This window comes from Dromiciops gliroides, chromosome 3, assembly GCF_019393635.1.
Source record: "Dromiciops gliroides isolate mDroGli1 chromosome 3, mDroGli1.pri, whole genome shotgun sequence".
Classification (NCBI taxonomy): Eukaryota; Metazoa; Chordata; class Mammalia; order Microbiotheria; family Microbiotheriidae; genus Dromiciops; species Dromiciops gliroides.
In genome coordinates this window covers 315,571,733-315,595,105 of record NC_057863.1, presented here as the reverse complement: position 1 = coordinate 315,595,105, position 23,373 = coordinate 315,571,733, and the positions used below count along the sequence as shown (strand labels likewise).

General features: G+C 36.3%; 1 protein-coding gene across 4 annotated transcripts in view; it reads left to right on the top strand.

Annotated features, from left to right (window-relative positions):
• Positions 1-16,883, top strand: part of CD47 (CD47 molecule) — an 81,206-nt gene extending 64,323 nt beyond the window's left edge. Inside the window, exons 8-11 of one of the 4 annotated variants that reach the window (XM_043997589.1) lie at positions 5,614-5,645; positions 8,633-8,657; positions 9,326-9,358; positions 11,924-16,883. In XM_043997589.1, coding sequence (XP_043853524.1) covers positions 5,614-5,645; positions 8,633-8,657; positions 9,326-9,358; positions 11,924-11,928 — 95 coding nt within the window. In that variant the 3' untranslated portion in view covers positions 11,929-16,883. The remainder of the gene's footprint in view (positions 1-5,613; positions 5,646-8,632; positions 8,658-9,325; positions 9,359-11,923) is intronic. The other 3 variants (XM_043997590.1, XM_043997592.1, XM_043997593.1) reach the window with 3 other exon arrangements.
• Positions 16,884-23,373: the final 6,490 nt, after the last annotated feature.

Sequence of the window (23,373 nt, the reverse complement as noted above, 5' to 3'; positions counted from 1 at the left end):
TAGTTAAATTCAAGTTAGAGCTAGGTCAGTACCTGTTTTAATGAACAGAAAAGAATAATTTTGAATCAGAATATTAATTTCTCTGTATGTTAAAGTATATTTGTATAATCCTAGCCATTCGCAGATCAACCTGCCCACAAACTAGTAGATATGATGGCTTCTCATGTGCAGAGAATGATATATAACAAATAATACACAACTTTAAAACTCTTTTAAAAATACCAGTAACAAAATCCATTTTCATTCACTTTAAAAAGTTGGGGGCAGCTAGGTGGCGAAGTAGATAAAACACTGGCCCTGCATTCAGGAGAATCAGAATTCAAATCCGGTCTCAAGACACTTGACACTTACTAGCTATGTGACCCTGGGCAAGTCACTTAAACCCTCATTACCCCACCAGACAAACAAAAAGCAATTAATTTGAGAGGGGGGGGGCAGCAGGGATATGGGAGTTAAGTGACTTGCCCAGGGTCACACAGCTAGTAAGTGTCAAGTGTTTGAGGTCAGATTTGAACTCAGTTACTCCTGAATCCAGACCTGGTGCTTTATCCACTGTGCCACCTAGCTGCCCCACAAAAAGCAATGAATTCTAAAGCATGTTTTTAAAGCTTTTAAAATTAATTTAAACATGAAATAATATTATGTTCTAAAATAATTATTTTTTTCCACCTTAATGTTTTAGAATTCAGACTTTGTAGTATTTTTAAATTTTTTGTCTTTGAATTATTGCTTTTCAATTTGGCACTTGAGCCAAGTCTTTACCAATTTGTGGAAAACCTGATTTCTGCAAATGACTTTTAACTTGCATATAAGTATTTCTAAGTGATAAAATGATAGAACCCTACAGAACAGCACCTCGGAGGTCATCTCATCAGTCAGCTAGTAAGTAAACATTTATTAAGTATCTACTAATGCCAAACATACCAACCTTCACCCAAAATAAGCTTTTTCTTTATAAGATCCTCAACAATTGATCATGTAGTCTCTGCTTGAAGGTGTCTAGTGTTACAATCTAATTTCATTTTTGCATAGTTCTAATTGTTAGGAGGCTTTTCCTGATATTAAACCAAAAAGTGCCTTCACACTCTGTTCATTGCTTCTGGTTCTATTCTCACAAGCGAAGGAGAAAAATTTACTCTCCTATGTAACGACTTTTCAAAAGGGTTTGTAAAGAATTTTTTAAAAAGATTTAACATGCCTTCCCCCACCCCACTCCAATCTGGTTTACACTACTTATTTGCTTAATCAACATACTTTCCTTAGGTGAAAACAGATTTAAATAACAACAACTCAAAACCAACTCCTATTTAGGTTATTTTAGATTTCAAGTTAGTGGAATTAAAGTTGATGAAGTCTTACTATACTGGTATTTACTTTATTCAGTAGATGTATTTCTTTTCAATTTGTATAAATGAATATTTTTGTAAACCAGATCAGTTTTTAAGTGACATATTATCATTTCAAAATGTTACCTTTTCTGAGTTGGCAGCTGTTAGTGAATCCCCCTAAGTTCCTATGTTGTCCATTTCGGGTTTTCACTCATATATTTAATGACCTACAAATAGAAAAAAAAAATGTCTCATTATTTAAAGGAAACCCTTATATAATTAGTCTTACTCTAGTTCTTCCGATTTGTCATTTCAGTGAGCATTTTCACAGGCAAGTTTTTCTAAACTTCTTTCTCATATTTGAAAAGTATCACTAATAATCTCAAGACAATATCAACTTCTTTCATAGTTTTAGACATATATAAAGTGTTGATGCAGATTTCTATTTTTATGAGTCCATTTTATGTGAATTAAGGGTAATCTTTATCTATATTGTTCTTGAAACTTAAAGGTTATGCTGGTGATTTAGCAGATGTACTTGAGAATAGTTTCATAACCTAAAATGTCCATACTGCTGTGATCAAATAGTATGAGATGTCTCTAGCTGGAAGAGCCCTTTTTCTTTTCTTCCTTAATACCCTATCTAACCTCCCCTGTGATGCTTTACCATTTATATGTCTCTTCCTCTCTTCTGTTCCTCCCTAGAAGTTGGTGGTCTTTTCTCGTAACCTATCTGCCACAACCAGTGGTTTATAATAGATCCCTGTAGGAGCATATTGACATAGAAAACCACAGATTAAGATCATCTATGTTATGTTGTAATTTTATTTTGTTAAACATTTCCCAATTATATTTTAATCTTGTTCTGGGTAGCACTGGGGAGTTTTGCAGGTTGCCATTGAGCTTGATATCTCTGCTTTATAGGATAATTGCCACTGGGCTCAGAAATACTTTCATTAGTAAGAACAGCATTTCTTTAGCCTCCCTCACTGTAGTTTGTACACTGTAGTTCTAGTCTGACAGTTTTCAGTAATTATTAATTTAGTAACTTTCTCCTCATTTTTTTTGTTTGCCTACAACAGGAAAAATGAACTAGAAAGTAGGATCTGGGCAATTACAAACTTTCAACTTTGGAAAAAAGTCATGGGTTTGGTTTTTTTCATATTATCAATCTGACATGTATTGCCTTGTGCAAGGCACTATTAACACAAAGACAAAAAACCACTGTAAGCCCCTGCCCACAAGGAGCTTATATTCTCCTGATAAAAAATTTCTGATAAGCACTTATAATTATTTTTTTAACTTTACACAATTTTGGACTTCTTATAATATGTGTTAAGAATATAGTCTTACATCTTATTGAGAGTATCTTAAATTAACTGTTCAAACAAACTTGTTTGATGCCAGAGTTGAGAGCCACCCCCTCGGTCAATTGATGGGCAAGAAGAGAAAAGGTACAGGGGAGTTTCTATTTAGGTGGTGGTGCTGTAGACTCAAGCATTTATTATGCATCTTTCTTGTTCATAAATATAATGTAACATTAAGGTTGCAAATTTGAACATACTAATCTGGAAGTAAAAACTAAATGTTTCCATCAGTTCTCACCATTACCCATGTTCTGCTTTACAATACTCTTGTTCATACTTACTAAGCATTAAACTACTTAATTCTCAAACTCTGAGTGGTGAATAATTATTCTTATGAGAATTTTGAATTGTGCATTTTTCTTCATTAAGTATTTACATTTGTAACCTTAATTGTAACATTGTTGTAGACTTTTAGCATTCATTTTCTGGAGTCTTTACTGAATGCAGATTTTTTATTTTTATATGGGAGGGTGTTTTGATATTGATAGAATAGAATAAGAAAGAAGGATTAAGGAGATCAATTAAAATCACTAAAGTAAGGCTTGCTTCTTTCGGGGGCATCTAGGTGGCGCAGTGGATAGAGCACCAGCCCTGGAGTCAGGAGTACCTGAATTCAAATCTGGTATCAGACACTTAACACTTACTAGCTGTGTGACCCTAGGCAAGTCACTTAACCCCAATTGCCTGAATTTAAAAAAAAAAGATTTTTTAAAAAGGGCATTTCATTATCTAATACATTAGTGTTCAGTGGGATTCTTAAATAAGCAAATTTAGGTTGATACAAACCACTTTATTATTAAATTTACTTCTGGACTGGGAAGGAAAGGGAAGACACTGGCTGAGCCAAACAAAGTTTTTGCTGAATATTTTGAAACTAAAAAGTAAATTATAAGGTGTGTTGAGGGGCAGAAGAGAAATTCTAGGGTCACTTGCACAAAGATGCTTTGGAAATGAAGCTCTGTGTGTATAGGTAAGGGTTTAACTTATGGTTAAAAAGAGCTTGACACTCATGCCCTTGGCTGCAACATTTTCTGATAAACTCCTGTAACAGCCTAGTAGGAAGGATTGATAATTATTTACATTTATATAGAATCCTGAGGTTTACAAAGTACTTTTATTTTTTTACAACAACCCTACTAAGTGGGATTAGGTAGAAATAAAACATCTGGTAACATCTGCTGTTTATGTACTTGGATTTGTTTGGTCAGGGATCTGATCTAGTCAACAGATAAGATTGTGTCACACAAATTTTGTTTTCCTGTGGTTACCATTGTTTATTGATTTTTTTTTCTTCAATGTGCTTAGGCAAGATTGCCATACAGATAACTCCCTAAATATAATTATAAATCAGATACTGAGGAGATGGGAACACAAACCAAAATATTCTAGGTCTTGTGCATATACTAAAACGCAGTCCTGCTAAGAAACGCAACTCAGTGGCTTAAGGTTAAATTTTGTACCCTTGCCAAAAATTTCAGATAGAATCCTCATTTTTTTTTGTAAATTGCATTATATACATATTGAGAAGGGGCCCTGCAAGAAGACAATTTGACTCAAGTGCATGCTGTCTGTCAACATAGAGTTTTATGAAAGTGTAAATGTCTCATAAGTTTCTGCAATTCTTATTTGTCAAGAAGAATGCAAACAGTACTTTAGCTTACAACTTCAATAATACTCTCCTCCCCTGTTTAGAGAGAGTTCGTACCTTCAACTTTCCAAGTAACTCAGAAACTTTCCCCAGTAGGAATGACCCTATGCCCTTGAGTTAGTCTTAACTATGTTGCCCTCAGGAAAGGACTCTAACAAAGGCTAGCTCCCCCAGGAGACAGAACTATATCTGTTAACTCCATTCCTAAACTGTCATATGGCTTTTACACAAAAGTTGGTTGTATAAATTATAGTAGGAGGACAAAAGACTACTTACTGTAAGGAAAACAAACTCCCCAAAAATCACACCACCAACCTCAGGATAAATTTTTTTTTCCTTGGGTTATACTTTGATAGCAACATTTCTGTGCAAATGAAACTGCAGTCCAAAAATTACAAAAGTTTATTCTCAGCTACCAATTGATTTGACTATGAATTGCCTAGAATGTAATAATAATAATAACAACAAGAAATAATCTGTATGATGTTGAGCTGTCATTTACCTGCTGCCAAGCTGTTCTCAAGATTGCCATTCTGACTGCTTGCTCAAGAAATGGCTTCAGACATTTTGGTGTCTTCCTCCTCTCTTGGTGTTTTAGGTCAAAGTTGTTCTTTGTCTTTTCAGTCAACCTCCCTTTCTGCACTTCACACCCATCTCTCACCTTCCTCTAACCAATTAGACCTAGCTGATACTAAACTAGTGAAAAGTTTAGTAAGAAACTAAAAGGACAAATCTCCAAAGACCATTTATCATGAATGGATCCTACTGGGAATGGCTAATAATACTTTCAATCATTACCTTTTGAGGATTTTCAAGGCATCCTAGCATAGTTAATCTTTTTAAAATAATTTTCTACTTCACTGTATTTTCTTTTGTTTGTTAGGCTTTTGGAACATTCTAAACCTGGAAGATGAGGGAGGTTTTAAGTACAGTTAGAGAATTAAAGGAATAAATTCAAGGAGATAGGGTGAAGAACAGATTCTAGAAGGCTCAGCTTTTAGGAGTGACACTACATGTATTTAAGTGTGTACATATGTGTACTTATTCCCTATTTTGGTAGATTATTTATCACTTCTTTTTTTCCATCAGTACAAATGCTGAATAATACACTCAATTTTTAATAGGAGAGCAAAGCTAGAATGCTTTTTAGGGAGTATCTTACATCTTTAGTTTTGGAACTGAACTATTTTGAATTTAATAAAATTAAGTACCATTTGTTTTTCTTAGTGAAATTTTTATCCTCTCTTTTTTGATGTTTTAATGACTTCAGCTTCCAATCAGAAGACTGTATCACTGTCTAGGGTAAGTTTCTATTTAGATAATAAGTTGCAAGTCTCTGATGAATGAAGGAATCACTAATGGTATCTATTGAGCCTTTTATTCTCTATCTAGAGTTTTACAAATAGGTAGAAAGCTGATGTTGCTATATTGGAGTTGATGTTACCAAGTTTTCTGTTTTTGTATTTCTTAATGAGTAGACACAATTCTATATTTGAACTTAGTTTTAGTAGCAAGGGAATGGATTGAATGGGCCTTTAAAAATCATATTGATATCTCTTACCCAGACTTGGAAGTTAACTTTTACAAATCTTGTTAATTAACTGTGTACTTGTGACAGTAGCTAAGACCAATGTATAATTCCTACCAAAGCCAATTATTAAAGAAACAGAATTATAATTTCATTTTTTTTCTTAGATCTTGACACATGAAGGAAAGAGAGCAAACCTGGATAGTCAGAATGTTCCAGGAAAAGTAGGAGCCTGGGCAGCTAGGTGGTGCAGTGGATAAAGCACTGGCCCTGGATTCAGGAGGACCTGAGTTCAAATCCAGCATCAGACACTTGACACGTACTAGCTGTATGACCCTGGGCAAGTCACCTAACACTCGCCCCACAGAACAAAACAAAAACTAAAAGTAGGAGCCTTCCCCTGTGGACACCAGGGCAAGAACAAGCCATGGAAACCAGTAATCTTCATCAGTAGGCCTTGGGGCAGGGAAGGTGGCAGAGTAGTTGAGGAGTGGGACAAGGGTACAGGAAGCCTGCAAATGCATAGACTTTGAGGGCAGTGATAATCCTGAGACCTCCTTCAGACAAACCTAACAAAAGCATAAGGAAGAAGTTAAGGAACTGAATAGAACTTTGGGAAAGTTATACATGGTAGGTCTTGGGCCATGACATAATGAGGATAAAAAAGAATAGACATATTTTTCAGCTGCCTTATAGCAATTTTATAAAAATTGACTATTTTTGGCATATAAAAACTTCATAAACAAGTGTGGAAAATAGAAATATTAAATATATCCCTTACTGACCACAGTGCAATAATGATGATATTCAATAAAGAGCCTGTGAAGAAAGGATTAAAAATTAATTGGAGACTAAGTTAATCCTAACGAACTGATGGATCAAGGAACAAATTGTTGAAACAATAGTTAATTTCATTAAAGAAAATGGCAACAACCAAAAAAAAAAATGGCAACAGTGAGACTATGTAAAAAACCATGGGGGGAAGGGGCAGCTAGGTGGCGCAGTGGATAAAGCACTGGCCCTGGATTCAGGAGTACCTGAGTTCAAATCCGGCCTCAGACACTTACTAGCTGTGTGACCCTGGGCAAGTCACTTAACCCCCATTGCCCTGCAAAAATTAAAAAAAAAAAAAACCCTGGGGGGTGGAGGGATTTTGTGGTCAAAACAGTCCTTATGGGAAAATTCATATCCCTGAAGATTTTCATTGCTTAACTGAAGAACAGATAAATGATTGGACATGCAATGAAAAAAAAATCAAAACTAACTAACTAATAAATCTAACCATCAAAATAGAAATTCAAAGAAATGAAATAAAATAGAAAACAAAAATACCTCAATTGAAATAATAAATAAAATTAGGGGGGTTTCTTTTTCAACAAAAATAAAATTAACCATTAGCTAATTTGATTTTTTAAAAAACCAAATCACCAGTATCAAAAATCAAAATAGAATTCACAGGAAATGAAGAAATGAAGGAAATTATTAGAAAATATTTTGCCTAATTATATGCCAAAAGAACTGACAATATAAATTCATAAATGTTTACATAAATATAAAATATCTAAGTAAACAGAACAAAAAAAGAGAACTTCAATAATCTAACCTTAGGAAAAGAAAGATTAATCAAGCCACCAATAAACTCACATACAAAACAACCCAGGGCCAGATGGTCTATAAAACATTCAAAAAACGATTAGTTTCAATATTAAGTAAAATACAACATTTCTTTTTTGGTGTTAAAATTAAATTTAAAATTTGTTTATAAATTTAAAAAGATATGGTTATAAAACTAATTTTAAATCATATCTTGTGAATTATTTTTATTCTCTCTTTTCCATTTCAATAACTTTTTCTTCCTGATCTAACCTAATCAAAATTTTACCACATCTTAGATATTCTAAGAAAACTAGTCAAGAGAACAGAGATTATTGGGGAGAGAAAGTAAAAGGAAAACTTTGAATCAAGTACTCTAAAAGTAGTACTAGGCCCAAGAGACATTGTATGGAAACAAGCTATTTCATTCATCTCATTATAGAGATTTGTTCAGAAGCTGATTATTTTCACTTCACCAGAAATGATCCAAGTCAAGACCTGCTGGTGACAGTAGGTTAAGGACACATTCTTAAATCTGACAAACTATTTAAAATGTATATGTCTGTCATTTTAGTGTACCTCCTTATCCCCAAAAGATAGTGGAATCGGCATCTAATATTACTCAGCCTCTTAGGGACTCTGTTTCTTCATCAGTAAAATGAGTGGTTTCCACCAGATGACCTCTACAGTCCCTCCTGGTGCTAATTCTATGGTCTGTAAAAGTCAGTTTTTTAAAGTCTATAATTTAGTGATGACCATTACCTGTTGGCCCATAAAACTTAACAAATTTTCCTTCCATATTTCATGATTCAGTTTGGCTGGTTTTTAAGGTGATTCCATCCACATCCATTCCTTGCAGAAATAATATTTTAGCTGCTTTTTTTTGTTCTGCTGATTATTGTTATTTTTGACTTTAATTTCTTTTAAAATAATAAATCACTTTTTTTCCTAGAAAGAATAACTCTTGATAGGAAGTAAAATGAATAGTGCAGTTATTATTTAAGTCAATGATCTGAGTTAGCATTATTAGCTTGTAACCTTTACTTTCTTGCATGTTTAGCTGTTAGAATCTGTTATACTATGAAATATTAGCTTAAAGTAACGCAAGTGTGAAAGGACATGAAATAAATACAATTTTTATGTAAATTTATTTTAAATATTTTTCCAGAAAGCTGTAGAGGAACCCCTTAATGGTAGGTGTTTATATCACCTTGTTTATTCTGCTTTTTTTTTTTTTTTCAAAACCAGTTCCTAACCTGAACTGGCTTAGTAGTACAGAGAAAGAGTGCTTCCACCATGCTTTGTGGATAACTGAGGTTCTCCTTGACCTTTTTCTTTTTTAAAAAAAAGTCATTAAGATTTCAGAGTGTTGCTATTGTGATGCTCTCATCTCAGAGATCATGTAGTGTCTTTTGTCACTACTGTACTTGCCTCTGCAAGTGTGGTCCTAAGTCGAGAGTAGCAACTGAAAATGAACCTCCCACTTACTTGTCACAGTGGTTCAAAGTGAACTTTCCAAGTTTTGGATTTTAGTGGCAAAAACGTAAGATTCCATCTTGTGGCAAGGCCAGACTTGCTGGTTTCTTAAAACCTAGACCCTGGCCTTATGTTCCAAATCAAGTCTTCTTTATATCAACCCTGCTGGGATAGGGGATGGAGAGGGAGGAGCGAGTGAGTATAGATTCAAAGAACCCAACCATACCTGGTTGAAGTTTTTCAGGTTTTTGAAAATAACCCTTAAAATTAAATAGGTTCTATAGAAGTTAATTAGTTAACAGGATATTTCTAATTTTTTATTCAGCCCTAATTGCGTATTATGTAAAATTTCTAACTGCTTGCTTGGCTTGTTACTAATCCTTAGCGTTTAAAGAGTCAAAAGGAATGGTGAATGATGGTGAGTATTAAACTCAGTTGCAATTATAGACTCATTTCCATCTAAATTTAAAAAACCCAATATTTTTGCACTGATGTCAGTAACACTACTGTGATAAAAGGGATGCTGTCATGTCATAAAGTTGCCAAAATCTTTAAGTTGTAAACCTTCCTTTCTGTGGAATCATGGTTCCAGATCATCCCCTCCTCCCGGGGGGAAAGAAAGATCTTCCTTTAACTTGTCAAAAATATTGCTTGTTTTTATAAGATGCACAGATGATCTGGACAAGTATTGTCAGACTCACATAGAAAGGGGGGCCCCTAAACCATACATAAGGATTCCTGTAGCCCATATTGATTTAAAAACCACATTACTAACATTATCCATGTTTTGTTGTATTTTTATTTATTTGTTAAATATCTTCCAATTACATTTTAATTTGGTTCAGACTGTACTCAGAAGTATTGTGGGCTACATATGCAGTCTGATTGATACCTCTGATCTAGAGTATAGCTTTATCTTGAAAGAATCTCTTTTATCCTGGTGTCATCATCTTAGAGGACTTAATATCTCCATGCTTTCATGCAGGACTATGTTTAAAATTTTTGAAGGAGAATTTTTTTTAAATGATCTCCAATATAATGATGCTTAATTTCCTTCCACACCTTTTCATAAAGCATATATCATGTCCTTATTTAATAAACTCTAGTGGCTCCTTATTACTTCCAGGTTCAACTATAAAGTCTTCTCTTTGGAATTTAAAGCGCTTTGTAACTTTGCTCCTTCCTACCATTATGATCTTCTTGCCCCCTAACCCTCCCCCCTTCCTTTTTATTTTTTAGGTCATGGGGACTGGGTGGCCCCATACCTTGAACACTCTGCCTTCTCACCTAGTCCTCTTTGCTTTTCTGGCTTCCTTCAGCTCTAAGTTCAAATGCTTCCTTCTGCAGGCAGCTTTTCCAAGTTTCTCCTGGCTGCCTTCTCCTCTGTAATTACCAGCCATCTACTCTGTACATATCTTGTATGGATCTGGTTATTTACATGTTGTCTGCCATGTTAGAACATGAGCTGTTTAAGGGCACAGACTATTTTTACATCGCTTTGTATCTCCAGCACTTAACACAGCGCTTGGCACAAAATAAGCCCTTGATAAATACTTTTTGATTGGTTGTTTACAAGTTTACCTTTTGATTATTTACATTTTCATAAGCATTTTATTGTTGTTTTTCTTTCTGAAAATATAAATTCTGAAATATTAATGTCCTGTGGATTCATTTTTTTCCCCATATGTCTATGACTTTTCCATATTATTTTTTTTTTTTACAGATTTACATGGTAAATATTTACAGTGTTTCCTTGGTCCTGCATGAAAGAGTATGAGATTATAGAGCAGATAGCTTCTGTTAATGTTGTAAATCATTGGTCTTTCCTATATTGCTTTAAAGGCTGTGACCTAAAAGAAAGAGTGGTGGGCTTGGCTTCAGGGAGATCTGGTTTTTGGAATCCTGCTTTTTATATTTACTACCTCTCTTTGCCTCAACTTCTTCATCCATAAAATGGAGATAATAATAAGCCTAGGGCCTGTCTCAAGGGTTGTTGAGAGGCTCATATAGATCATACATGCCAAATACATTGCAAAGGTCAAAGTGCTATGTAAATATCACTTTTTTTTTTACTCATTCCAGTAACAAAAGGCAACACTGAATTAAGAGCACCTGGGTTCTTTTTCAGTTAATTTCTCCCTGGTATTGTCAACACTTAGCTAAATCCTAAAATCTATTGTGTGTTGATGAAGCCTCTTGAAAACAGTGATTAAGCCTCTGTACAGCAGGGATCACAAAAAAATTCTTTACTTTTATTGGTTTATGTCACAGCCTTTTCTACAAACATGCTTCACTTGTTAATTTGTTTGGAGAAGAATGGGGACGGTTCTGTTAATTTGTACTTAGTTGTAATTTAGGAATAAATAGAAAGCCACTGAAAAGTGAAGTGGTTTCTATGAAATCTAGTTGTGTGGATTCCCCTTGTTTACCTGTACCTACAATCTGGTGATCTATATCTTTTTTTTCTTAATGCTTCTTTTTTCTTGTAATATGTTATTTTCTTGCAGTTTTGAAAAGACACTAAGACATTAGAAGACAAGTATGAGAACTTTGAGTCCTCAGTACTGCATCTTATCTTTTGCTTAATGATTTACTGCCTTTTTAGACAATATTTTTAGGGAAATTTAATGAATGGTATCTATGTCAATTAGATATTTCTTCTGGACATAATTCCTCTTAATTAAGTTAAAAGCTGATTAGAATTTGATACTGGAGAAAACCTCAGCACAAATCTTCCATAAATCTTGATTGGTGGCAGAGTGGTTCTTAAATTGTATTTATCATTAATTGTTCTTCTCCTGAAACTAATGAGGCTGTGGGTTGCTGCTGAGTGATCAATGTGCTGATCCTCATGTACAATATAGTACCTGATGGTAAAGACTTGTTTGAGTTGCTATTTAAATAGTGTTAAAATAGATGCATCAACTTGTTGAATGAAAATGTACTTGAATACTGACTGTATGTTTGTTCTTTAATTCTGCAGAATAATTGAAAAGGAATGATGGACTCTGATTTGGAGGATAGTAGATATGAATGGAATATATTTGTGCTCAGACACTATGGCCTGGATTCACTATCTGAAGAGAAGAAAAGGAGGAAATTCACTGGTTTGCATCTGTGGGGGAAATCCCCCCCCCCTTAAATGATCGCTATAGTTAAGTTTATATTCAAAACAGCTGTAATTTAGTTATGAAGATGTATATTGTATTGCCCAATTGAGAACTAGTTTTGGGGAAATCATTTTGGTTTATTGTTCAGTAGGGACAAAGGTAGGGGTTGTACCTTTCCAGAATGATACCTTTATCAAACCCCATGTCTTTATTTTCTGTAATTTGCTGGGTTTTCAAAAATGGGTCAAAGGTGAAATTGACCCTCTACCAGTTGGTGGCTGCTCCTAGAAGTCTATGAGACATTAAAAGCAATGGTTTCCACCTGACTTTGAAAGGTAGCATTCCCAGGAACACATTTGGCAGGCAGTGTTTATTGAGCCACAGACTCTCTCTGCTCCTTCTGGGTCAAGAGAAGTAGATCTCTTAGAGTCAGGTCAATGTACCTTGCATCTTGCATTGCCACCTGTGTGTCTGTCACTTGCCTACCACGTGGATAGAGGCCTTCATTCTGGAGGGTTACCACTCTTCACTGGAGGGTTGCATCTTCACTAAACAGAAAGTCAGAGACTTCCCTAGGTTCTGGGTGTTCACTAAGGCCCTGCAGCTTAACCTTGTGATTTTCTCGATATTTGGTTTTTGTTTTTCTTTGTCCCCACAACCTTTTAAATCCTGTCTTGTCTTCCTGTTAATTGCTTCTGTCTTACAAGATGTTGAGTCTTTCCTCTTCTTTGAACCAGGTCCTGTGACATACTCCAGTCTAGTTGCTGAAAGGGATGGGACTTGTTCCCAGAGCACTGCTTTCCAGTCTTAGTTTTTTGGCAAAAATAACATCAGCATTTCCTTCCCCTAAACTGAGGGTATCATCCAGTGTTATTTCACATATTTTTTGGTCTGGGGCATGAAAAATCAAGATTGAGATTTGAGCTTTGATCCCCTGCATGGCAGTACAGTATAGTGCATCACCATCAGGCCAGCTCCTCCCGAGGGCCTTTTTTTTAACTACTGTTGTATCTATGTTGCATGGAAAAAGAACTCATCACCACCATCCTCTTGTATTCCCACCTCAACCTCTCCCTTCTCCAAGACTAAAAACTTAAAAACAAAAAACAAAAAATCCCCAAATCTTTCCTGCCCTGGTTTGAAGTTTAGCATCACGCCAACTGTGATTGCCTGTACTTTTAGATGATTAGCGCTCGTTTTTACCTTGTTCATGTATCTGTGAGTGAGTGTGTGTGTCTGTATGTTTGTGTGGTAGGCACATGCTTGTTTCATGTGGACAGTTGGGGTGAACAGAGCAAATGTTGATTTTCTACTTTCAGTAGAACTATTTAAAACAAAGGTATTTATTAGGTAGAATTGGTCATTAAAATAATTTGGTTAAAAAACAAGTCAATTGTCCAGCTTTGTGCTCATCAGTGCCCTTAAGTATCAGCCATTTTTCCTGTTTGTATAATACAGCAGTCATATCTGTGGTTGCATTTATGATAGTTATTTCTTAGTCCACCGAATGTTCCCATGTGCCTCTTTTGTATGCTTGTTCAATACTACTCAACTTACTTTTCATATTTCATGTTGGGACCAAGTGGTTTGTCCTTGGCAAACCAAAATTTAATGACCTTTTGATGCCTCACAAAAATCAAAACACTTTTTACAAAGCCAGCTCTATTTTTCTTTTACACTTTCTCTTTTTTCCTTCCCACCCTTCATGGTATAACTCAAAATATTGGCATAAATAGAGGATCTGGGGTTTGGGAAGTCCATCAGTTCCTGCTGCTCTCCTTCCCCCTGAATTATTTCCACTTTGGTAGGATAAAGGGGGAATCTAGGTTGATAAAATTGAAAAATAGCTAAAACAGATGAAATTGCAAAAGTTCAAATCTCTATTTTTTTTAGGAAAATAGCCAGGCATGAGGATTTTCCCATTCAACTACTATTGTCTTTTATTCCCCTTCAATATGCAGTGAACTCTCAATAATTCAGGAACAGTTATGCAGGAAGTATCCCTACTTTTATATTCTTCCTATTTCTTCCTACCTTTGGGGCTTTTTTCACTGTCACCAAAGCAACTCCATCAGAAAGTGGCAGGGGGAAGATTATGAAGAGGAGATCAAAATGAATCAGTCATGTTTTCCTAAGGGATGTGGTATAGTGCTTGGCACAGAGGTGCATAATAAATGCTTGCTAACTGATTTCACTAGGAGCTCTGGAAAACGTTTTGGTGGGGGAGGGGGGTGGAAATATTGAAACCACCAGCCAGAGTAGGTTTTTGTTTGTTTTTTTCAAATATACATATATTTAATTTTTTAAAAACTAACTCCTGTTGTCTTCCTTAGGTTCCCATGTTGCATTCGGCACTTAGTCTTTTCTTATTCCTGCCTCCATAACGTTTTCCATATTCCTTCTCCTGTTTCTCCATTTCCATGTGGTTATTTCTTAGCTACATGACACCTCAATTACTAAAATATACTTAAACACCTACCGTTTATCTATTATTTTTACTAAGCGTATTACTCCATGGAGGAGTTATGTGGTGGAAAGAATACAAAACTGGGAATCATGAGACTCAGTTTTAGTCTGCCACTGTGTCTATAGGGAAGTGACTTCCTAAGCCTCGGTTTATTCATCTGTAAAATGGTGGTGGGGGGGTATAGATGAAATTATTTCTAAGGTTTCTTTCAGCTCTAATAGTCTAACTGGATCCAGCTAAGTTTTATTCCACTTCCCAGCAGTCTTCTTGACTGCCTTGAGCTTTTCCCATTTATTTGGTCTGTACTTCAACATGAATCATTTTCCATAGTCATCATTTTGATCAAATTATTCTTAACAGAAACCTGTTCCCAATTACCTTAATGCTTCAGATCACCTAAAGGTTTTTCCCACCCTCTTTACCTCTAAGTCATTTTATTTTTCATTCTGTATCCAACCTATCCTTGTACACCCATTTACTATACCCCTGGGTACAATTCCTTTGCTCCCTTTTCTGACCTCCCTAGCATTTAAGCCCTTACCTATGAAGTACCCTCCCCCTTCCTATCTTTCCCTATCCCTCCCCCACCACCACCTTTTTTCTTCAGATTCACAGATCTATTCATGTCCCAATCAGATTGTTTAGTCTGATCATCCTTTTTCTTTACCTTACTAACAAAATTCCCATTTATTTAGTACTTATGTGTATATATCTATACAATTGTTTTTAGGTGTACCTTGTTTTCAGTAAATCCAATATATGAAAATTCAGAAAGTAAATATGGAAATAATTCCTCTCTTTATAGAAGTTTCCTTTAAATAGGAAGTTCCTTTTGGTGAATTCAGAATAATTCCATGGACATACCTTTTAGGTGCAGGCAGAGCTGCTGCATGTTAAATTATACACATGTATACCCACACATGCATGCACACATATACACAAACCCCACACACATGCATGCACACATGCACAAGTGCACACCCATTTAGGTATTTGTCCTAGATATTCCAGGAGAATAAACAATGTTTTTCTTCCTTTCTCCTCACAGTGCCTAGTTCAATGCTTTGCACACAGTAGATAATAATTTGGGCTGGTAATCAAGAGTTGGCTATAATTAGGGCTTTTCCCCCATTATTCTTATTAAGGTGAATAAGAGTTTTCTCTTTTGACAAATTTTTTGTTATGGAAATCAGAAAAGGTGACTAAAAAAACCATGAAAATCCTAGGTCAAATCTGAAAAAAAATTCTTCAAAATGTTAGAACTTTTAAAAAATGTAGGCACTTTCCTGTCTGTGTGAAGGAAATAAAAGACTCTCCATTTAGTAAGTGGCCAATTTCAAAGCACTTAAATAGTCCCCTTGAGGTCTGAGAGAGTGGTGGTAGAGTCCCATGTCATTCTTCCAAATTCTCTTCACTTTTCTAACTAAAAAAAAAAAAGAATTAGGCAGTGGTAGTTTTTGTGGTCTCAATGGAAAAAAATATTACATATATACCCATTCATTCATCTGTTTGTGAAACCAGAAAAGAAAAAAAAACATTTGTAGGGCAGTTCTGTATGATTTTTATTTGTGTCATTGTTTTTTGTTGTTGTTTTTTAAATGTCTTGTGTTTATGTGCATATTGTGGGGAAAAATCACAAATAGCAATCAAATAACTGCCCCTAAACCCATATGGATCCTGAGTTTAGCAGTTTTCAGAAGCCAATGAGTATAATCCATTTAATCTGTGAAAGGGGATTGCAGCAAACAGGAAGTTTCCCTGATGCTAAAATGTTAGAAGCCCCCCTAATTTGGGGGAGCATGTGCCCAAGCTCTTGATCATAGTGGTTATATTCTCTGGCTTTATTTAAAATGTTTCTCACAAATTCACTTTTCAAAAGAAAATCACCTTTAATGGACTTCCTTGTAAGGCAACAGCAATGGAATTGTTAAAGTCTTGTGATATTGGTTGGTGAGGATGAGAAGCAGATTTTTATTTTTAATTAAATGAAGCATCATTTACAAAAAGCCATTGTCAAAAATCGGATCCCACTTGTTGTAAATATCCATTAACCATTCTAAATGAAGAAAACTTCAATTTTGCTATGTACAAAGGCCCTTCTGGGGGGCTTTTCTGGATAGCAGTTAAAGGTGTGTTATTTGTCAGTAGCCATTCTTACAGTGATTTTAAAAACCAAAGTTGTTTTACAGCTGTGTTGTTACTGTCAGAGGTTTTTTTTTTTTATGTATTAAATCGATTTATCACTGTTTGAAGCTTTGAAAATCTGCAATCTTTGCCAAGGTTATTTTTTTTATTTTAAAAAAAACATAACTTTGTAAATATTACCCTGTAATATTATATATACTTAATAAAACATTTTAAGCTGTTTTGGTGAGCTGCCTACATTGATGTTATAGTGGACTACAAAAATACAATCATGTGTAATTTGAAGGGTGAATTTGAAGATGTGAATTTTCAGGGGGTTTTAAATGCTGAAAATGAGACAGTGATTGGAGGGGGGAGGAATGACTATTGATTTCTAGATATCATTTCCAAATGTATGAGGGAGAGTTAATAGCCAAGGTGAATCTCCATTTTTCATAAACATAATGTATGTATTACCACATTACCTCATTATAGTTGAATGTGTGATGCTTATAATTGCTGCATTATGAAAATGGCAATGTTTTTGATCATGTTCCTAAAATAAAAGTATTTTGAAGATCAAATTCATCTTAGTTATTGACTCACCCTCCTAAAAATGAGCTGGAAAATAGATGGGGATGGGGTGGGGCAAATATCAAATTACTAAGGGAGGAAAAAACTGTTCTTGAGGCTGATTTTATTCCTTTCGGTCCCTATGACATATTGGAAGGGATACTCTGTGGGGTGTCCCAAAAGTCTTAGTGCAATTTAAAGCTGTTAAAGGGTCTTTTAAACTTTTGGAACACTTGGTACTGGGAGTCAGAAGATGGGGGCCAAGTCGCTTAACTTCTGTGGGCTTTAGATCCCGATTGTGAGAAATAGAACTCCAATAACTTCTGCAACAGCATTGGTGATGTGTCAAAGGCTCATATATTGACATTCTCCCAAGAACGGGCCACCCCCTGGCAGGGTGAACTAAGAGGCAGGCTCCCAGGCCTGTTTTATCTCTTCCCATCCCTAAAGGCAGTTGGCCCTCCTTCTGGCTAATCAATCAAACACAGCATCCCCGCCCCTCCGCATTGATTTTTCTCCTGGGGACCTTCCCCTGAGAAGTCCTCAATTTGAATTAACTCCTGTTTGTGGATATTAGCATTTGAGTATCTGCTTCTGTTCCCCCAGCTGAATCTGAATCCACTTCCAACACATTAAATTGACTGTAGGTGTTTTCCCTGACAGTTCTTAATCAGCTGAAAGGAGTCAACATTGTCCCACACAGATCCTTATGTCAGAGGCAGAGGCTGGACTAGCTGACCTCTAAGGTTCTACCCAATTCTAAAATTATTGACTCCATTTTAAAGGAAAAGTGGGGTAAAGTGGCCATTAGCAGAGACATGAAGGATTAAGGCAGTGAATTCTTAATCTTGATTCTAGCTTGCTAAGTCATATACTTCCTGTATTCCTGGTCCTGTAAGTGCATTTTTTTAGATTATTTCAACAGAAAAATATTTGGAGAGAAACTACTATCTTATTCCTTACCTAGTAGGTGATTTAATTTTTATGTGTCTGAGGACTTTTTCACTATCAGCAGGGGTGGCTCTAATGGAGCTCAGAAAGCATTTAATGGTCTACCTCCTGCCCTGAAAGTTGCTATGTGTAGCACAGAACTGTACTCAACATGATTAGAACACCCACTGAGGCGTAGGTCTCTTTGAATTCAACTGAATTGGATTTTGGGGCAGCACCTTTTAGATTCAAGGTATCAAGTATGACAGCTTCAGAAAATAATAGATTGTGATAACGCTAATCATGTAGGACATGATTTCACCAATTACTCAAATACAGATTTAAGCAAAATTGGAAATGGATTGTATGTCAGAAGAAGGTGGTTTAGCACTCTGGCTTCTGTTTTTTGTTTTAAGTAAGGCTCATGCTAATCAGCCCATTGCTCAGCAAAACATTTAAAACCTGTCATTTTCACTGCCAGAAAAAAAAATTAAGATAATTTCTAACTTTTGATCATTTCATTTTGGGGGCAGTGGCATACCTGATTGCATTGATCTTGCTAGCTCCCAGGTGTGCAGACTCCTTCCACTCACGCAGATCAGCAACTTCAGCTAACTATAGTTTTAGTGGGATGTGGGGGATACTGAGAGATTTAAGGAACTTGCTTAAGTAGACAAAGACCTTATGTGTTGAGCTAGGTACCCCTGACTCCGAGGCTGGCTTTTTCTCCACTATACCTAATTCCAAACTATATTTAGTGAATGGAAGTAAAAACCATCTGAATAATTAGAACACATCACTTAATAATTGAAGCTCATATTTTACCATGGTTTGGCTTAAAGGCAGCAGCCTTTGAATGCTCGTTGTTTTAGCAACATCAAAAGGCAGGCAACAATTGCTTCATTCAAAATGATGCAACCAAAACATAAATAAATAAATTTTTAAAAAGAAAATGATGCAACTTACCTCAGTTGAGTTAGTCTTAGTTCAGGAACTGCCTAGATCTCCTTGTTACATTAAAACAAACAAAAAAACTCCTTTTGCCTTAGCATTTGTCCAGAAATTATTGGTAGCCTGAAAAAAGAAGTCTTTTATCCTAAGCCCTGCAAATTGGTCCTTTTGTTGTAGCCCATTTTTTTGTTTTGTTTTGTTTTGTTTTTAATGCTATTACAATATTATGGAATTAGGCATTCTGAACAGACCTTGTGAGATGACACAAAAACTTCCCAGGATCTTCCCACTTGTGTTAGTCAACAAGTCCTTACTGAGTCCCGACTCTGCCAGACACTTTGCTAAGCACAGAAAATTCAAAAAAAGAGCAAAAACCAGGGTCCCTGCACTCAAGAAGCTTACCTTCTAATGGCAGAGACATCATAAAAATAACTAGGAAAATGCAAGCGAGGGAGTAGATGGACGTTCATCTCATATTTGGGAAAGCCTGTCCTCCCTGCTCAAGGTGTAACCTGATGCCAGGTTATTAAACAAAGCTGCTAAATTTTCAGCAACCAACTTCATTGTAACAAATAGTTGCGTTTGAAAAGTGCATTTGGTTGATTGGATGAGTTTGTCTCCACATAGAAGTGTTATAATTGAAGCAATTCTACTAGTACTTAGTACTATGGGGGCAGCTAGAGGGCACAGTGAATAGAGCACTGGCCCAGGATTCAGGACGACCTGAGTTCAAATGCAGCCTCAGACACCTGACACATACTAGCTGTGTGACCCTGGGCAAGTCACTTAACCTCAATTGCCTTACCCCCCCCCCAAAAAAGTACTTAGTACTATGGCACAGCTACATTAGGAGGTGTTCAGTGAGCTTTTGTGGACCAACTTTCTAACCTTAAGCTACCATAACATTGTTTCTATTGGGAAAACAGGTTCTATGTGGTATTAGTCCTGTTCAGAAATGGCTCCTTTTTGCATCCACCTAAAGTTCAGACTAATTTGTCAGTCAGTTAATAAGCCATGCCTAAGAACCACGGATACAAAAAATTTAAAAGACAGTCCTTGCCCTTGAGGGGCTCACGATCCAATTTATCCAGCATTCTAGGTCCTCAATCAGGTGCCACTCTAGCTTTCCAGCCTTATTGTCCTCCCCCCCCTTCATACTTAAGGATTATATTCATCAATAACCTTTGGCCTTTATGTGTGGAAGATCATCCATGCTTCTGTTTGCCTGTTGTACTCTTACACTTGCCCAATTCAAATATCAGTTTTTACCACTGAGCCTCTCCCTGATTACTCACTTCAGCAACAATTTTACCTCTTGGACCTCGTAGAGCTCTTTGTTTTCACCTAATGCACTTGTCATTTAATAGTATGCATTAGTACTATGTATTAGTGTGTGTCGGAGTCCCCTATTAAACTAAGCTCCTTATGGGCAGGGATGCTGTTTTATGAAAACTCTCGGGGCAGTGGGGGCAGCTAGGTGGCGCAGTGGATAAAGCACCAGCCCTGGATTCAGGAGTAACTGAGTTCAAATCCGGCCTCAGACACTTGACACTTACTAGCTGTGTGACCCTGGGCAAGTCACTTAACCCCCATTGCCCTGCAAAAAGAAAAGAAAACTCTCTATCTTCTGCCAACACATACAGTGGGTGGGATATGGAAGAACAGCAGAGCTGAGTAAGAAGACCTAAATTCTAGTCCACTTTTTCTTATCCTCTTCCTTTTTCTTTTATTAGAGGGGCTACTCACAGGCCCAGAGTCCCACCTAGTTGGGAACTTTTACCGGTTCTGCCATCCAATCTGTACTGGTTCAAAATTCACCCCTCCTTCAGCAGCCTGATGGCCCACACTTCTGAGAGTTCACTGTATCAATGCCAGAGTTAGTGCAAGGACCATAAGCCCATTGCAGCTCAGAACTCCCGACCTCTAGGAGATATGCCACCCTCAACTTAGGTCATAGCAAGGGTTGCGGCTGGACACCACTACACCATGCCCAGCTCTGTTTTTTAACACCTTTGTGACCTGGGGCAAGTTACTGAAACTCTGGACTTCTGGTTCTTCTTTAAAATAAGGGAGTAGGGGTAGCTAGGTGACGCAGTGGATAGAGCACCAGCCCTGGAGTCAGGAGTACCTGAGTTCAAATCCGGCCTCAGACACTTAACACTTACTAGCTGTGTGACCCTAGGCAAGTCACTTAACCCCAATTGCCTTACTAAAAAATAAAATAAAATAAGGGAGTAGAATTAGATAACACCTGATGACCCTTCTAGCTTCAAAATTATAATCCTAATAAATGTTTATTGTATGAATGATGATGGATAAGGTCCCTCAAGAAGGATCAACATCAAAATATCACTAGCAACTACCATTTTTTTGTAAATGGTATTTTCTTTTTTCCAATTTCATGTAAAGATAGTTTTCAACGTTCCCCCTTTTATAAGATTTTGAGTTCCAAATTTTTCTCCCTTCCTCCCTTTCCCAAGATGGCAAGCTTGATATAAGTTATATATGTACAATCACATTAAACATTATTTCCACTTTAGTTATGTTGTGAAAGGAGAAACAGAAAAAAGAGGGAAAAACAAACCAAAAAAACGAAAATAGTATGCTTCTATCAGCATTCAGATTCCATAGTTGTTTGTGGTTTTTTTGTGTTTTTTTTCTGGATGAGGAGAGCATTTTCCATCATGAGTCTTTTGGAATTGTCTTGGATCATTGCACTGCTGAGATGAGAGAAGTTGTTTATAGTTGATCATTGCACAGTGTTACTAGTGTTATTCCTAACCTATTTGAATGTCATCCACCTTTCCTTTCCACTGATGGAGGAGTTGCCCCTCTGTCATCAAGAAAGGGGGTAAGGGACTATTTCTTATCTCCTCCTTACCTCACAACAGCAAAAACAAACAAACAAACAAACAAAACCCCATAGAATTTTGGAAGTGACGATCATCTACCCCAAACTTTTTGTTTTACAGATAAGGTTAAGTGAGGCCTGGAAAGGTTGTGATTTGTTCTAAGCCATGCAGCTAGTTTGTGACAGAGCAGCCAGACTCAAGCTCAGGTCTCCTGTTGCCTACTCTGCCTCTATTTCCTTTACACCACATTGCCTAACCAGCCAAACCTAGGCTAGTCATTCAGTGTAGAATCCTAACGAGTCAGGTGTTTGACATGGGGGAGTGCCTATATTTGGTCTCCTGAATCTTTTTTTTTTCCAATGCAATCTTGCCATGTGTGTGATACACACACACACACACACACACACACACACACACACACACACCTCTGTTCTTTGTTTTGGTTTTGGTTTTGGTTTTTTGCAGGGCAATGAGGGTTAAGTGACTTGCCCAAGGTCACACAGCTAGTAAGCATAAAGTATCTGAGGCTGGATTTGAACTCAGGTCCTCCTGAATCCAGGGCCAGTGCTTTATCCACTGAGCCACCTAGCTACCCCCCACCTTTGGTCTTTGTAAGAAAAACCTCAGTTCAGAAGACGCCCAGATATCTTTAATGATATTTTCAGGTGGATTGTACCTATTCCTCAAAGTGCAGCATAGAAAAAGATTAGCAGTCTTTTTAAAAATATGCTAGATTCTCAAATTAATGATAACAAACCTAACACATCAATGAACTATAAAGTAAATTTTAGGAAAAGATAACAAATAACTCTCTTAATTACCTGGGGAAGTTCTGCTGAAATCTGTATTTTTCTTTCAAGCTTCCGTTAAATAAATAGTGCTTTACCTGGCATCCAAGGACCTCAAGTGTTCATGGATAGATTTCAAGGGAGTTTGTGCACTTGGAACATCTATTATTTTGATAACTATTTCAATGTAGTTGGTTTTCTGTTACTAATATGGTAATATTTTACATGATTGCACATGTATAACCTATATCTGATTGCTTACTGCTTCAGGGAGGGGAGAAAGGGTAGAATTTGGAACTCAACTTAATTTTTTTTGGAGAAAAGTATTCATTTGTTTATTTACTTATTTATTTAAAATAATAAGTATTTTTATTTCAAGTTGGGAGTTCCAAATTTTATCCCTCCTTTCCTCTGTCCCCTCCCCCCTCCCTGAGGCAGTAAGCAATCAGATAAATATAGGTTATGCATGTACAATTATGTAAAACATTACCATATTTGTCATTATGTATAAGAAAACTTGAAAGAAAGGAAAAAAATGAAATAAAATGAAAAATAGCATTCTTTAGTCTATGTTCAATCAATATCAGTTCTTTCTTTGGAGGTGGATAGCATGCTTCATCATTAGTCTTTTGGGATTG